The following is a 17,434-nucleotide window of genomic DNA, read 5'->3' as shown; positions in this document are numbered from 1 at the left end:
AGTGGCATTGTGTTGTGATTGGGCGTGATTTGCTTATAGCCTGTTTATGAGCATAATTTTGTTATTTTAGATACATGAGTTCTCTGCAAATGGAAATTTGGGAGCAGATATTGCTCCTGCAGGTCCCACCTTCCTCTCTTCGAAGATGGCTGTTGGGGGTTGCACCAGCAGCCGGCTCACATAACCCCACACGGCGCTGAAGTTCAGCCTGAGGCAAGGACTGGCTGGTCAGGGCTGCCACGCCAGCGCAAAGGCTTCTGTGCATGGCTGGGTGCCACGCACCAGTGAAAGGCTGTGGGGAGGACAGTGTTCCCCCCACTGCCCCTGCCTGGGGCAGAGCCCTGGGCTGCAGCTACTGCAGCATCCCTCTGTGTATCCCAGCAGCAGCACCACGGAGCCTGGAGAGTTTGCAGAACGGTCCCATCAGGTCATGGTCAAACTATCCTGTGCTACAGAGCCTGCTTGTTAGGGTTTGTTTTTCTTAACTGTTGGATATGTGGATATGGGATAGGGGATTTCTGTGGCTATGACTGCTTTTGTGTTTCGGGTTCTTCGGGTTTTGTTTTGACTGTGTCCTTCATTGAGTTTCATTGCTGATTGGGAGATGCGTTCGTCAGCTTTCACCCTCATCAGCTACTTCGTTTCAGTTCAGTTCTGCCTTTCTCTGGTAAGTGGTTTGTCCTTTATTAAACATGATGATACAAGATGACATCTTGACAGTCTTCTGTGCTTTAGTCCAGCATGTGTCAATTCCAGAGAGGCCCAACTTGGATTTGATGCAACCAGTACACTGACAGAGGATAAATATCTGTGTTACGTTTTGCACTCAGAAGCTGTTAGGTTACTAGACAGCAAATGTCTTGGAAGACAGATGGTGCTGGACATATTGCTACAGATCTGATGATTTACTCTATAGATTGCCCTACTACGACTTGAGTGTCTTTGTCTTAATTTATGGCTTATTTACATAGCTACAATAGACTCATAATTTAATGAGTACTTTTGCTGAAAAGTGCCTTTGATCGCTAAGAAACATGCCTGGAGACAGTAACTGTTCTGTTGCTCAGGGTATTTTTAGTTGTCTTCTCATTTTTTATGAGCAGAATATGAAAAAAAATAAATTATTTCTCCCACCTTTAATGTGGTGTACGCAAGAGGAAGTTAAGAGAATGGATGGTCTCAGGCTCCAGGCATTGGCACGAGAGAAAAGAGGGCTGGGCTGTAGGCTCCCAGTGTGAGCTTGGGCTTCACGCTCAAGATGATGTGTCTCTCTTCCCTCTGTCATTTGTCTGTCCTGTGTTTGGTTAAAGCTCTGATCCAGCCAAGACTTTTCTATAAATATTTAGCTTATGCAGTCTGCTGTTCTTAAATAAAGTTACGCATGTAGGTGTTCTTAATGACTGCAGAGATTGCACATAACTGGAGTCCATGTTCTTGTTGCCTTTTCCAGTATCCTTCTACTAAGAAATTTTCCCGAATTATGTGTGCCTGCTAGCAATTAGAAGTGCAGCCTTTGAACATCTATTGCATAAGGAAGTGAGTTCTGGAAACAGATGAGTTAATCTGTGCTTTACCATTTGCAGTAATATTTCCAAGTAAATTAAATGCAGAAAATAATATGTAGTATTCTTGTATACAAAGTCAGTCTAATTGGTGCAGCTTTAAAATGACACATGTACTGTTGCAAAATGAATTCTTCCTCTTCCCTGACTTTCTCCCCTCCATTTTTTTGCATTCAAAGTTGTAAGAATAAGTATGTTTGTAGATATGCAAATACCGATCACATACGGGAGTAAACTGATAGTTTATCAACATATCATTTTCCTCTACCACCCATCCTTATGGCTGTATAGACAGCTTTATATATAATTCTAGTTTAACACTCTAAAGATCCATCACTAATTTTTCTTAAATGCTTTTAAAGCCAGAAAATTGGTCATAGCAGCTTTGGGAGTGTAAGAAATTCTTGAAACCATTCCAAATTTTTGAGAGCTGAAAACGAAGATCTAGTCTCATTCCTGTGAGTTGTTTTATGGAAATGAATACCAAGATGAAAGTGATATACCAAAATACCTGTAGATACTTGTGCCTCCTGGACCCTTTGTGACTTCAGTAGAGACCAAAACCAGTAGGAAAAGGTAAACAACTCACAAGAAAGACAGGTACAGAGAAATTCTTGTCCTATTTGTATCAATGTTAGTAGAGACCATAGTGTCATCCAGCTGACCTCGCTTGGAAAATCGCAGTTGCCCCCCTTTTTTATACATTTTGACCTCTAATTTTCTGCTAGTGAAATACAGCAGCTTAAAAAAAAAAGTAACATTTTGGCCATTGTCTGGGCAGGACTATTTTCTGGGTATTTTTTTGTTCTGAGTTGCATTTACCTGTTACAAATCTCGAACCAAATGGGACTGCTCTGAGCAGGCAGTGCCGGCAGCTGGCTGTTTGCAGAAGAGGGAAAGAAGGTGTCCTCTCTCACAAGTCTTGTGTTGAGTTTTTGTGCAGGAACAATGTGGTGGTTGGAGCAAAGCCATCCTCCACGTTTCTTCCCTTTCGGGGAGGGCCCCATCCAGTCTCTCTGAGTCATTTCACTGTGCCATCTACTGGATTGCTATTCACAATGCAGCAGCAGTTGAGTACAAATACATGGATGATGCTGAGCCGTGATGGTTTGATTTCTTCAGTATGGCCGACTGAGATCCTGCAGTGGTAGTGCAGGACAGTAGACAAGGAAAAACCTTTCCCCTTGGAGTATTGCCTCTTGCTCTTGCTTAGGTGGGCTTTAAGATTTAAAAATAGCTTGTGACTTACAGGGTTGCCTCTCTTTGCAGATCTGGCTTTGATTACAGGTCATGTTTAAGAGTCAGTCCAGAAAATAAGTTTTGGAGAAAAATTTAGAATAAAGGCTTAAGCAAGGAGTCACAGTGGTAGACAGATGTTATGCTAGGGAGCAAATTATTATTTAGGCTAAAGCCTGTTACTTAAAACTATTTGGTGTTGGGTGGGAAGGTGGAATTGTTTTTTGTTTCTTATAGCCATGTAGTTTATCTTTAAATCCCAGATATTTCTGTCAGTGGCAAGGCAATGCCACAGGCTCCACTGGTGGATGAGAGCATGTGGGCACAGGATGCCACCACCTGCCCCTCCCCACATGCTCTTGTGTCCTGGCATTTCCCTCTCCCTGGATCCTTATTTAGCAGCATTAACTCCCTGGTGCAATCTAGTTTGTTTCAAAAGCACATTACTATCTTTTTCAGCACTGTCTCGGTGAAACAGCTAAAAGTTAACTCCCACAGGAGGGCTTGGGGCAGCAGCAGGAAAGAGGAGTAGCTCTTTATGAGCCTTTATTGTAGAGGGCATGTGTGCCTTTCAGTCTTCCCCCAGATATTTTCATATCTTCTCCCTCCAAACATGGATGTGTTCTGATACATCTCTCCCCTAATGGTCTTTGCCAGGCTAGTTTAGCTTCTGCTGCTTGTGCCTTTTCATCTCTTTTCAAACTCAGTTTAGTTTAAGACCATCTCCTAGATGATCTGTGCTTGTATGCATATCTCTCTCCTGCGTCACCCTTCCATCCAAAGGTACTTGCTTTCCTTAGCTCTCATCGTCTGCTCACTCTTCCTCTGTGTGCATCCTCTACACTAATCATCGGGGGGGGACACACACCACAGAATATCACATCAGAAAACCCAACACCCACCACCCCACCCCCACCCCCTCATCCGCCCCCCAAAAAAACCAAGAAAAAAGCCCACTAGAGATCTTACTCCTCTGGGAGACATTGGAAGATATTATGATTGTTATTATTAAACTTAATCTTAAAAGGAAGGCGGATCACTAGGTATTCCTGACCAATATATTTGGCTTGTTATGCTGAAATCAGTTCAGCACAGTGGGATTGGAGAGAGAGTCCCATGGGAAATATGGTCACAATTTACATGTGGCCGTGAGCCATTACAGTTATTTATTTTTCCCTCCTGACATCTGTGTGTTGTTTCTTTGAGCCTTACTTACCCTTTTGGCAGGGTTTTTAAAAGAATGGTTTTTTGCTTGTTTGTTCATATGCACGTTGTAGCTCTATCCACATCTGCTTACAAGTCCAGTTGATCATTAAGTGCCTAAATATGAAGGTATTTTAAGTCAAAACAAAATTCTGAGTCTGCTTTGGAGTAAGCTATTATCATAGCTCAAGAGGCTGAGTTTGGTAGCAAGAGATTAAAAAAAAAGCCAGGAGCCAGATGCTGGTCTGCTCTCTGTGCATTTTTCCAGACTCCCTTTGCTCCTGAGGCAGAAGTCAGCAGCAGGTTGACACGAGCCTGACACTGGTATCAGGTGAAACGCAGTGGGAAACATGGTGTTGGTGGTGTAATGGGAATCGCCCTGGCCGTAGCAAATTGTACCAGCTACAGGGTGAGCTGAGGGGCAGGGGAGGCTTGTGTAGTACTTTGTAGCCCTCACATATACCCACACAGATATGTTTATCTATCCGTATTATATTAAAGCTGCCTATCTTTTTAAACTTGGTGGGATTACTTTGTATGGGTGTACTATCTTTACATCTCCATATTTACGCTCTAATGGTGGTTTTTCCTTTATTCCAAGATGGAATTACAGTGGTGACCATAGTGATGTGTATAGAGTTTTTATCCCATACCAATAACTTCCTTCTGCTATCTTCCTTCCTTCTTTCGTGCAAATAGAGTAACACAGGTAAAATGCCAGCATAAAGCTTCATACAGTTCTGAGGATTCACTTCTCCAGTAACTTGTCTAGGTAAAAACAAAATAAGAAGCCAATTGAGACATCTGATACCCAGCCTCTGGTGTCTCCCCTTGTTTCATTCTGAAAGGTGAATGAACATAATTTTTTGGCAGAGTTACTAGTCCTAAAGAAACGTCAGCGTATTTGTCTTGCTAGGAAAGCCTTTGTCTCTTCAGAGCATTAACAAACAGTACCCAATTACTTTGTGCCAATTATTGCAAAGTTTTTCGGACTTTATAATTCTGTTCTGGCCAAGCTCTGCTCTTCAGGTTTATGAATTTCTTGCTCATAGTATTTATACTGTCCTGAAGGAGCTGTATAAAGACCTGTTTGCACTTCAGTCAAACAGTCCAGAGACCAGATATGACTGACTGAAGCGGGGGGGTGGGGGTGTGTGTGTTTGTTATTCCCTTATTGCCTCTTTTTTCTTTTTTTTCTTTTTTTAAAATCACACATCTTCTCTGTTTTCTCTTGATTATTTTTTCCTTTCATATTGTCTGTCTTTTGGTGATCTTCTCTTCTTTACATTCCATTCCCTTCTGTTTACAGCCTTTCTCAGATCTAATATACCTTTATATATTTTCTCAGGCCTAATATGCCTTGATATACAAGGTCTATACCTAATATGCCTTGATATATTCGAACTAGTTTGACAGGAAAAGGCCCATCCTGGGAAGATGGACAAATTGAACTGTTTGCTTCAGTGCTCATCGTACATGTATGTGTATAAAATTGTTGAAGGCAGAGGAAGAGTAGGGGAAAGCATATTAGTGTGTGGACTTTTTGTCAGTCCTACCTAGAAGTTAAATGGCTATAGCTTGTGTTGTCTGAAAAAAGAAGTCAGGTTATGTGTCGTAGGAAAAAAAACATGGAGAATGAAGGATGGATGAGAAGCACTAAAGTGGGACAGTGAAGAAACCATGGCAAAACATCAGTATATTGGAACAAGGAAATAGACCATTTCTGTGCATTTGAGCACAGAACAGAAAATCTGAAAATAAGTCTTAGAAAATTAATAGTAAGGAAGCAAAATTAACCAGGACATCTCGACTCTTTAGCGTGATACTCCACTAGACACTTTCAGTTTCCTGTAGATCATAGCTAGACCTGAGCTTACACAACATAGATACTCATATCCATGGCGCACTGTCTTCAATGTATGCTGTTTACATTATTCCATTTTAATAATCTGAAAAACTAAGTAATTTATTTTTAAAAAAGAACTAAAATGGTGTGAATGTGCCTGAACTAGAACTTAGCATCATCTTTCTAAAAGTGCTTATTTGAGTAATAATGTAATGTAATAATAAAAGGAATGGCAAGTGCTGATTTCTGTATTTAAACACATGAATCATTCAGTGTTTTGGCAGTGTTGGCAATTTTTTTGTTGTTGTTGTTATATGAAAATGGTCATGGGCTCAGCTCCGAATTTCTGTTACAGTTTCAGACATTCTACATTTTGGTATTCCGGTGAATAGAGCAGGGTCTTCAGAGAGCAGCTGCCACCTGCAAAGCTCTGGTGCAGATTTAGGCAGGGTTTAGATTTTTCTTTTAGTTTATGCCTTTCCTTGAACTGTTACCCACTTTTGGAAGTACATAAGCTCCACGATAGCAGGATGGTGTGTCTGCAGCTTAACCTTTCTGGCTTAGACATTAAATAGTTGTCATGCTATCTTGATGACGGTGTTTGGGAGGGATAGTGGGGAAGGAGGTCCTGAGTAATTCGGACTTGAAAATTGCATCGTCATATGTTGTTTGAGAGTTATATTTGTCTCAAAATGTGCCTTGAGGTAACATGGAAAATTTGATTTGTTAATTCTTTTTAGATGGAATTGATTAAAAACATAAGCACTGCTGAGCAGCCCTATTTATTCACTAGACACGTTCACTTCCTCAACTTCTCAAGGTAAGGCTTTTTTTCGGTTAAAGATCTTTTTCATTGATTTCTACTAATTGTAATACATAGAACATTTTACCTCATTTTTTGCATACAAACAATACAATATACTTTTTTTTTCCTCTGCTCTCTCTTTACTACATAATCGTTATGTACAGTATGTTTGTGAAAAGCCAGATGCTATTGCATGCTTTTGCCTCTGAGGTGATCTTGGTTTATAACATTTCCAGCCCACGCGCATGAGCTGGTAACTTGGGTCTTTAAATTGTGCACTCAAGTTTTAAAAGCGGCATCACACTGTTGTGAATGTTTCATCTCTGTATAGTCAGATACTAAAACAAGACTGAAAACTCCAGAGTTCGTTAATTTTCTACCTGGAATGACTCTTCACCAATTTAACCAATTTAATTTGGTTCTGACAAAATAGTCCCCATTCCACAGGATATGGAAGTATTTGTAAACCATACAGGCGGATTATGCTCTGTATCATGGAAGTGCAGTCCCTTCTGGCAGCTATTTAAAAGCATGCAGCAAGATTCTAGAGACATTTATAGCATGGAATGTGAAGAAAATTGAATTTGGATGAAACTTCTGAGGAATTTTTGGAAGGACATGAATCAGTGATGCCAGTTAGCATTTAGCCAGGACAAAGAGGTTAAAGCTGACTGCAGGTGGTTATTGACCAGGCTGTAGACTTAATTTGGAAACTATATTCAAGAGCCATGCCATTTGTGCCACTAGGTTGAACTCCTTGCATTTAGATAAGATTTCTGTAGAAGTGTAAATTTTCTGCGGATCTTTGCAAGAACTTGCCTAACTTCTCAGCATTTTGTTTATGTGGTCTTGTTAGTGCATGTCCTTTTAATGTATGGCTTCAGGTGTGACTAGTCAGTGTAGTAAGGTATGATAAAATGGGGGGGGGGGGGCTGTTGTTTCGGTTTGGGTTTTTTTACAAAATACTTTGAGCAGTTGGAAATTCTCTTGATGTATAACTGAACTATGGGCATGATTTCATTACATGAAACCAGGAAAAGTTAAACAAAATTCTGGTCTTCCATGTTCTCTATTCTGATTCCATAGAATTTAATTTGTAATATATTATCTTTAAAGAATAAAATTCACTGGAATAGGACTTCAGATATTTGGTAAATGATCTCTTTGTCAAAATGCAAGATCAAACAAGTAGCCACACCTGAGGGTCAAAGGAATGTTTCTTGATTTCACTGATTTTTCAGGGATGGTATGCAACATTAGGTACGTGAGAAAAAGATGAACATCATTACCTCTTGTTCCTCCCAAGGTCCTATTTGCTACACTTAGGATATGTCCTTGCTGCATAGGTAACTTGTTTCTTCTGTAGTGTATCCATGAGATGAAATAGCTCTGCATTTTTCTTCCAGTACAAATTTGTGAAAATATATAAGATATAAAAAAGTATTTGCAGCTTCCTTTTTGGCTGTTCCTTGCAAACCTGAAAAACATATATTTTGTTTTATTGAGAGGACACTTCATTTAACTAGTAGCTGTAGAGTAGTAAAGAGGCTCATGAATCTTTTAAATTAAATGTCATTGAAGTATAACAACATTGCTTATTTTTGGTTTAGCAATTCCTAGTGTTTTCTGATAAATTAAACATTTTTGAGAGTTTTAGTCTTTAGTTTCAAAATCTATTGGTGGTGTTACACGTAATAGTGAAGTAACATGTTGAATATTTTCTCTTTTCCTTAATTCTAGGGTGATTTTTTTTTTTTTTTAAGCTGAACTTCATTATGAACTGGAGTGATTTTGCAGAAATTTGAAGAATGTGATTTAAATACACGTTATAAATATTACAGCGTTGTGGAAGCATTTTAGTTTTCCTTTATTTTTTTGAAGGTATTCCTTTTATAGGCCATGTCTAATGGATATCTGAACTCAGATTGTCTGTGGAATATGGTTCTTCCCATTTGCCCCAGCTTTTCTGCCAGCTCAACATAAAAGCTGTGCAGCATCCCACAAACTAAAAGAATGAGGGTCAAAGTATCAATGTGGTGTTTTCTGGCTGACAGCTGAAGACCTTAGGCAGCAGCTCACCGTGAGCAGCAAATGCAGTGGGGGTGGGACGGATGTGCAGGGACGGGTAGGAGACAAGTGACTCCTGACTGTGGGCTCAGGGCAGCTTCAGATCCGTGAAAGGCTCAAAGATCAGCTAAAAGATTGAAGAACCCTGCTTTAGTGAAAACCCCTTGCTCCTTCCCAAGGAAAGGCATGCCACTGTAGCGGAACTGTTACTGGAGACTGTGAACTTTTGCGGGGGCAGCCATCCTGGGAATTGGTCCAGTGACCAAACTCACTTCTCTTTTTTGCCTTTTTATACCTCTGAAACCAAGCTTTTGTTTGCAGGAAGGGATAAGGAACACTTTATTATCCTTCCTCCTGCATGCATTAAGCTGGCAGACAGGTAGGAGGTAGAAGGCATGTTATCTTTGCTGCTGTTTTGGTAAGCTCGAAGGTTACTGTTGGGAGGTTACTGTTGGGAAGGTTACTGTTACTCACCTTGAACATCTCTGGTTGAGTGCTTTCAAGATCTGTAGGGATTGCGTTAAGCTCTTTAGAGCATATCGCCAAGGTACTAGAGAGCAGAGAAAGGCTAAGCAGTCATGCAAAACAGAAGTCTGCTTTGCTTTTCCTTTTTGATGCTTCTCAGCTTCCCAAACAGTAGTAAGAAAAATAAACTTGATTTTTGTTTAACATCACTGATGTGAACAGCAGCAGTGGCAAATCACTTGGATTTCCCCCCTTTGCACCCTTCACCTGCTTATAAACCTGTCAGCACTTAAAGCTCTCTGATTATTCAGTAAAGCATCATGGCATTTACTCAAGATTGTTTCCAACTGAAAAAAAAGGGGACTGTATCTTCTTCCCAGAAAAAAATCTCTAGTGGAAGTGAGGTAAGCCTTCAGTGGTGAATTTCAGCACGTGCATGTTTCTGAGGCACCATGAGTTTTGCTGAACAAGGTTCTAAAAACTTGAAAATCTCATTCTGACCTGAATGCTTGCCAGGGAGGTTTTCCCTTCAATTTTGAACAGTGTTTTAAGAGTGCCTGCTGGTTCAGCTGAGTAAATGAATCCTCATTTACCCTCCTACATCTTCATCTTTTAGTTCAGGTCTATCTTTTCTCAATCCAAAGTAGTGCAAAGAGGCAGACAAAAGGCAAAACTTAAAAGGACACGTTAAAGCAAATCTTATGTGAATTTTTACAGACATAAATCTAATTAGTTGCAGCTTCAAACAGAAGGTAAACAAAGGTTTCTTGCTCTTCTTCGATGTGAGTGAATTTCTACAGGAAAAGCTTTTATTCCCAGTGTTTTGCAGCTGCTGTTCCCAGTCTCTCCCGTGCAGCTAGGGCTAGCATTAAGAGACAACCCACTGCCTTGGGAGGATGGGTCCTCCATCCAGTCCATTTCGGGACCATTTCTTTTGAGGAAGGTGGTGCTGTTTACTGAATTCTCCTTTACTTGTGATTCCTGGGTGAGGCTTTTCATTATGTCTTTGTGGTCATTGTCCTGCTCATTTCATCCTGGCTTTCTTCTGGCCTCTCCATACCTGGCTTTCTTCTAATAATTCTACTTGGAGATGTTGTTCTATGCAGAGGTGAATGTTGAGGTGATTTTTGGTTTCCTACTAGCTGTTGCTACTGGGGCCAGCCCAGCACGGGATTTTCTTGGTCTTGATTGGAAAAAGAGTATATTTCTCAGAAGTCTTCCATGAAAGCCTCCAGGCTGTGATTGAAGGCATTGGGTTACACCACCTCTGCCACTTAATTGGGCACTTAGTTCCAGTTGTCTGTCAGCATTACTGCCAAATTAGTGTGGCTAATTTCTGATGTGTATTTCTCTGGCTTATGCTCCCTATTGACTGAAATGCTTTTTTTGTTTCCTGGTGTTTCTCCCTGTGCGTCTGTCTGCTGTTGCCGTCTCCAAACACCTTTCACTCTTCCTTTTGGTCACAGGTACTCTCAAACCTCTTGCCCACGGGTGTTTTCCTCATCTATTTAATAACTCTGTGACTGTTCTCTGAAATTTCTCCAGTAGTTTCAGAGTCTTTATTAAGTGTAAGCATCAAAACTGTGCTCCGGACCTGTATCAGCTTTACTGATGCTGTATATCATAGAAGAAAAAACCTCTTTGCAGTCGCCATGCTTATACCTTCTAAAGCTACAGTTGCACCAGAGCAATCTGGGATTTCAGGGCGAGTTTTTTTTTCCAGTGCGTTTCCTAGATCCTTTCTTACTGTTTACCAGGCTGCCATTTCCCATTCTACAGAAATGGCCTTCATTCCTTTTTCTTAAACATGTTAACCCAGGGGAGAAGAATGAGCGACATGAAGCATGCAAAATTACTAGCTGCTGTCCTACTGCAGTTGGTGTAGTGAAGTAGGAAATTCTTGGAATTAAAAAAAGAAGTCTCCCTTGATATTTATGTGTACTCTCAGAATGCTGAGATTCATTGGCCTATGTTAAAAAAAAAAATTAGAATAAACAAAGAACTTTATTTTTTCTCATGTGCCCAAGGAGCTCGAGAAGTTGTCAGTCATAACCTGTGCTGTGGTCTGCAGTGCACGGGACAGAAGCACCCACCTCCACTTGTGCAGAACTCAGGAATTCAGGAGGTTTGCCTCCATGCAGGGCACGTTGCAGGACCAGGATGATAGCTATCATTTATCTTTGTCATACTTGAATTCCTTTTCAATGTCAATGCTGCATGTATTTATAAAGAATCGCAGGAGCCATTAAATCAGTAAAAATACTGATAGGTTTTTTTGTCTCTTTCTGAATTGAAGTTTATATACTAATGTTGCCAGGAGAAGCATCCAAAATATTAATCAGAAGCAAATATTAAAGAATGTCTGTACTCTAAGCAGGTAAAGATTTATATGCTGATATATTTGCTGAGATTGCAGGTGCTATTGGTAGATCCAAGCAGTACAGTGAATAAACTGCAGAGAGGCAAAAAGCTATTTCAGGATAGCTGCAGGTTGTTTGCTGCGCTTTATCATGAATGCTGCTTGTCATCTATTTATTTAGCCTGCGAAAAAAATAAAGCAGGAAGAAGCTTCAAGTCTGTGGAAAAGCCCCGTTTGACCTGTTAGTAATCTTCTGCTGAATTAAGTAACTATAGCAGTCTTTGGGCAGCTTCTCAAGATGCTCAGTGTGTGCTCCAAGTGTCACAGTTCTCAGAGAAGCAGGAAGAATGTTTGCAGGAACGCACGGCGGGTGGTGAGGCCATGGCTTTGGGTCAGGATGAGTCAGGGATGGGGAGAATTGCGCAACTCCCATTTTGGACTCGGGAAGGCAGCTTTACTCCCTCCAACACCAACCTGTTATCTTTGGAGCATGCACTTACCGACCCTGATTCCGGCAGAGCGGGAAGCTTGGCCAATCCCTCCTGTCTCAGAGTAAATGAATGTTACAGAGGAATGTATAAAACCTAAACCTGTGCCTCTGTCAGTGACTGGTAAGTGACTTTTGCCTGTTTAAAGGCTGGCTGATCAGGTCAGGGTAAAGTCATAGGAGGGAGAGACATTAAAAAGACCACCCAGAGAGAGGAACAGGCTTTTTCATGTCTCACTGGAGCCATGAATTCTTTACTTTCTGCAGTAGTTATAGGCCACTGGAGAATTATTTCCTTTAAAATTTCCTATGATGTGGTAAGGAGATGTAGAGATAAAGCATGGAGTCAATTTAATCTTACATTTTAATTAGTCCTTATAATTCAGTTCAGTATATCTTATTTGTTCAAAGCCAGGGTGAATTATCGCCCAGCATAAGTATGAGTATGTGAGGAATCATCCTTTCTGCACTGTCAGGCTGCTGCCCTCTTTTTCCGTTCAGCTGAAGTTTAATCTCTGTGGTGCGTATTTAGCATCTGTGTCCATGTGCTGAAGGGGAGTGGACAACACTTTTCTTTTAGTGTAATTTTCTAAGGAAATAAGACTTACACAGCAGTTCCAGCTCTTCTGCATGTCTTTCCAGTTTCCCGCCATGCCCAATTCCTAAACAATTTCTGAATCTGTTGGCCCATTTCAAACCAAATGTAGAAGGCCAGTAGAAGACTCAGAAACAACCAAGCTGCTGCAGGTACATCTGCTGAAGGGAAAGCCAAGCAGAACAGAGCTGCTGGACCTTCTGCTGGGCCACAGCCAGCAGCCACCTCCCTGTGCCCCGCTTGGATGCCAGCCCCAGCTCTGCCGTGTCCCTGTTGCTTGGTGCGTGACAGGTGGGGTGGGGACAGGTTTTGGGGAGGACAGAAAGATCTGTTGGGGCTTCTGCTTGGGAAAATACTTGCCTTTAGTCCTGGAATTGACATAAGAAATATTTCTGGTTTTCTGTTACTCATTAGCAGAGCTAATGTGTAAAGTTCTTGTTTTTATTGAAAAAGTTGCTTTTGGTAGACAGTCCGTATCATCATTACTGATTTTTTTTCCCTTATGTTACTTTTTTAAATGGACACAATGGCCAACACTAACCAATAAAAGTGAGCAAATCAGGCTGCTGTAGCGCAGTCAGTGTCACATGCAGCAGTGCTGATCAGTTTGGACACTTCCCTTCAACTTTGACCTGAATCCTGAATTATGGGTAGCAGTAAATCACATGCTGTATGAAGTCAGAGATAGACAGAGATTCAGTCTGGATAAGCCCAAAACTAAACTTAGTTTCTGAATATTGTTCAGGTTTTTTCGTTACTCATCAGTTTGTGGTTTTTCTCATGTGGAAGCAGCTCTAAAAATTACAGTTTAACACAGTACTTTGACATTACAGCATTCCTTTTTCTTGGTTTCTGTAAAACGTGGCTGTATCCAGCAAACAACAAGGAGGTAAATCTTGAAGAATTAACTTCACTATATCTCATGTGAATAAGCTGCGTATTTGAAAGGAGCACACTCGGTGCTGACAGCACGGTGTTTGAAAGCCTTGCATGTTAGCTTGTTGATCATTTGTAGGGGTTGGATGATACATTTACAGTTTTTCATGGCAAATAAATATCTTGCTTTGCCATGACTTAACCTATATATGTGTCTTTGGTTCATTGATTTGGAAATAGAATTTCACTTTTCCAGTGAAACTGAAAAATTTCACTTTTACCAGTCTTTTTTTTTTTTTATGGACTAGTAAGAGGTTGGTAAAACCAGGGTGATTCTGTGATGCTGTTTTCAATGACTTAAAGCAGTCATGCAATTATTTGTCACAACACTCAGATTTATTAATAACTTGAGGATTCTTATTTCTCCCTTTCTCTGGAACAAGTAATACCAAACAGAGTGTAGATGTTTTGCAGAACATGCCTATTATGTGTTTCAACCGTGCTCCACTAGCTTTTGAAAATGGGATGCTGGGCAAACACACGGAGCAGGCATAACAATATGCTGAATGTCCCTGACAATTTGAATGGAAACTCAGGTATACTTTGTGCGAATGGCAGTAGTTCAGTCAGCTCACGCTGATTCTGTACAGCTCAGCTGCGGGAGGGTGTGGGCTCTCTGAATACCTCCTTGAATCAACATCTTGAAACAATGATTGCAGCCTAAGATTATCTACTAAAGTAGTTTCATATTGTGGATTTTTTTTCTCCTTTAAAAAAAACCCATACACACCTAGGAAATGTCATTAAAAATATGGTAACAAAAAGTTATTACCCTCTGGGTAAGCTCTTAAAAGTAGGGAAGTGTCAGCTAAACTTAGGTGCACAGCCTTAACACTGTGTCTTTATGTGTGTTCGTTATAATCTATACTTTCTGCTAACACATCATGAAACACTTTCTACCATCATGTGAGGTCTGCCTTGTAAAGTACACATTTCATGAATGGCCACATGGTGCTGTAATCCCTCCTACATCTTTTTTTTCTTTTTTATACTACATTTTTTTAATGATGTGAGTGTGTAATGATGTTTTTTAACTGTGACTTGGTGGAAGGCTAAGCACAAATCTAACATGTGGTTTGATCTTTGTATGGTCTTAAGGGGCTTTTCTGGGTTTTTTTTGTTTGTCCAAAAGACTCCAAATAGAGAGGGATGAAAAATTGACCTGTGAGGAAAGATCGAAAGGGCAGAAAAGGAAAATAATAATAAAAAAAAACCAAACAAACTAGAGAACACTGGGATAGAGGGGACTGTGATAACACTTGAATTTTATATTAAAAAGGTTCTGCAGAGATAAAGGGGCTATATGGTTCTTTAAGAGTAATGATAGCAGAAGTGATGGTCTTAAATTGTGTTGACAGACTTCTAGATCAGACATTTAGGAAAAGGCTTGAACAACAAGGACGGCAAAGCAACAGAATAGATTGTACTTGAGGATTTTGTAGCTGGTAGTGGCAATCACGTAGTTGATCCTGCCTTCAGGCAAAAAGATGGATTCTGGCAGCCTCAAACCATTTCTGGTCTTTCTCATGCTTGTGTAATGCACAATACAGACTATTTAGATTTAAACCTAAAACGTCCATCTTTCAGGAAGGAAATTTAAGTCTTGATTCAAAAATCACCAGTAATGGAGAATCTGCTGCCATTGGTAAATTCTTTCAATACTGAATTGTTCTCTCGGATTGTAAATTGAGAGTTATTTTTCATCCTAATTTTTCAGAGAAATCCAATTGACTCCTTCCTTTTCTTTGGATCTCAGAGTACATTTTCCCATTTTGTAAAGACTCCTTTTATCGTATTTTTCCCCTATGTAAGCTTTCATGTCTAATTTCTTACGTGCCATGGTGCAGTCACCTCTCAGCCTTTTGTGGTTTTTTTCTCATTTTTTTTCAAGCTGAAGGCTTTCAGTTTCTTGATATTTTGCCATTACAACACTTTTTTTTTAATTCCTGTGACTCTGCATATTGAACTTTGTGCATGCTTTGCTTAAAATTGGCTCTGTTATTGGTGATGTCAGTGGTGTGCCAGGTCTTTGCTCCTCTTCTCAGAAAAAGGGAAACAAGTATTATTCTTGCCTGTAGGGTCTCACACACTACTGATAATCTGTGGAGGCGTGCAAGTCCTTGCCAGAACTGCTTCTCCCCTGAGAGGTCATCCAAAAAGACCTGGACAGGCTGGAGAGGTGAGCCTGTAAGAACAACATGAGATTCAACAAGGCCAAGTGCAAGGTCCTGCACCTGGGTCAGGCCAACCCCCAGTATCAACTCAGGCTGGGGGGTGAAGGGATTGAGAGCAGCCCTGCAGAGAAGGACTTGGGGTACTGGTGGACGAAAAGCTGGACATGAGCCAAAAATGTGTGCTTGCAGCCCAGAAGGCCAACTGTATCCTGGGCTGCATCAAAAGCAGCGTGGCCAGCAGGTCAAGGGAGGTGATTCTGCCCCTCTACTCTGCTCTGGTGAGACCCCACCTGGAGTGTTGCATCCTGCTCTGCAGCCCTCAGCACAAGAAGGACATGGACCTGTTGGAGCGGGTCCAGAGGAGGGCCACAAAAATCATCTGAGGGCTGGAGCAACTCTCCTACAACGACAGGCTGAGAGAGTTGGGGTTGTTCAGCCTGGAGAAGAGAAGGCTGTGGGGAGACCTTATTGTGGCCTTTCAGTACTTAAAGGGGGACTATAGGAAAGATGGGGGCAATCTCTTCAGCGAGGCCTATTGTGACAGGACAAGGTGTGATGGCTTTAAACTAAAGGAGGGTAGATTTAGACCAGATATAAGTAAAAAATTTTTACAATGAGGGTGGTGAAGTGCTGGCACAGGTTGCCCAGAGAGGTGGTAGATGCCCCATTCCTGGAAACATTCAAGGTCAGTTTGGACGGGGCTCTGAGCAACCTGATCTAGTTGAAGATGTCCCTGCCACTGCAGGGATGTTGGACTAGATGGCCTCTAAAGGTCTTTTCCAACCCAAACCATTCTATGACTCTATGAGTTTCCTCTGCTTCTGGTTCTAGATGCTTTGGGTTATATTTGCTTTACTACAATGCATGATGTTTGCTTATGTCTTCCTTGCCCTGTGGCTCAAGTGGCTCTCTATCAGCAGCCACTCCCTTCATTATTCTCTCCTTTTCTAGCTTTCTTATCTGAAAACATTATCAGTAGCTTTGCACTTATTTTCTGAATCACATGATAAACTGTGTAGATTCAAAGCCTCAAGCATGGTGATATCCATAGCTTTCTGTTTGATAGTGATTATATAGAATTTCACATCTGGGACAGGGCAACCATATTTTCAATTTCAGTTACATTGATTTGTATATTCTATACATTGTATACATGACATATACCGCCAAGTTACTGTGATTTTTTTATTACTCCCAGTTTAATGTATTTCTGTTTCCATATGGACATTCCTAGCATTATCTTGAGTAGCTCTCTGAGACAGACATTTCCATAGGACAGCTGGAAGCACCTGTGACAGTCTTCATGAATGTATTCACACGAGAAGTTGAATATGCAGTGCCGAGCCCCAAGATTTTATGTGAGCATAGCTATCTCAGCCAAATCTGTGTTCTCATCAAATTCTGAAGATATATCTTTTCTACACATCATGTTTGTTGATTTAATACTTTCCAAAGAGCTGTATCAGCTGTTCTACTATTTGCTGGGAATTTACTGCAATAATTTGTAATTAGTTTTTCTGTTCCTCTATATAACGTGCAACATTTGCATCTCTGATTTATAATGAAATGTTAATCAGAGGTCCAGAGAGATCCTGAGCCAGACCTTTGGAAAGCCTTGAATACAAAGTATCTGGAATTAAGTGATTTTAAATAATGCAGAGATTGACTATAGCTGCTGTTAGCGTTTTGTGGAGAATTA

The 17,434-nt window shown here is 40.7% G+C and overlaps 1 protein-coding gene across 4 annotated transcripts in view; it reads left to right on the top strand.

The window, feature by feature from the left end:
- Positions 1-17,434, top strand: part of UST (uronyl 2-sulfotransferase) — a 180,124-nt gene that overhangs the window by 88,370 nt on the left and 74,320 nt on the right. For all 4 annotated transcript variants that reach the window (XR_012659679.1, XM_075087975.1, XM_075087976.1 and 1 more), the window contains exon 4: positions 6,588-6,667. Coding sequence is in view for 3 of the 4 variants with exons in the window: in XM_075087975.1 (XP_074944076.1) it covers positions 6,588-6,667 (80 nt within the window). In the remaining variant the exon portion in view is untranslated. The remainder of the gene's footprint in view (positions 1-6,587; positions 6,668-17,434) is intronic.

This window comes from Phalacrocorax aristotelis, chromosome 3 (assembly GCF_949628215.1).
Source record: "Phalacrocorax aristotelis chromosome 3, bGulAri2.1, whole genome shotgun sequence".
NCBI classification, from domain to species: Eukaryota; Metazoa; Chordata; class Aves; order Suliformes; family Phalacrocoracidae; genus Phalacrocorax; species Phalacrocorax aristotelis.
Note: the sequence above shows the minus strand (reverse complement) of the source record. Positions and strands in the feature narration are given on the sequence as shown.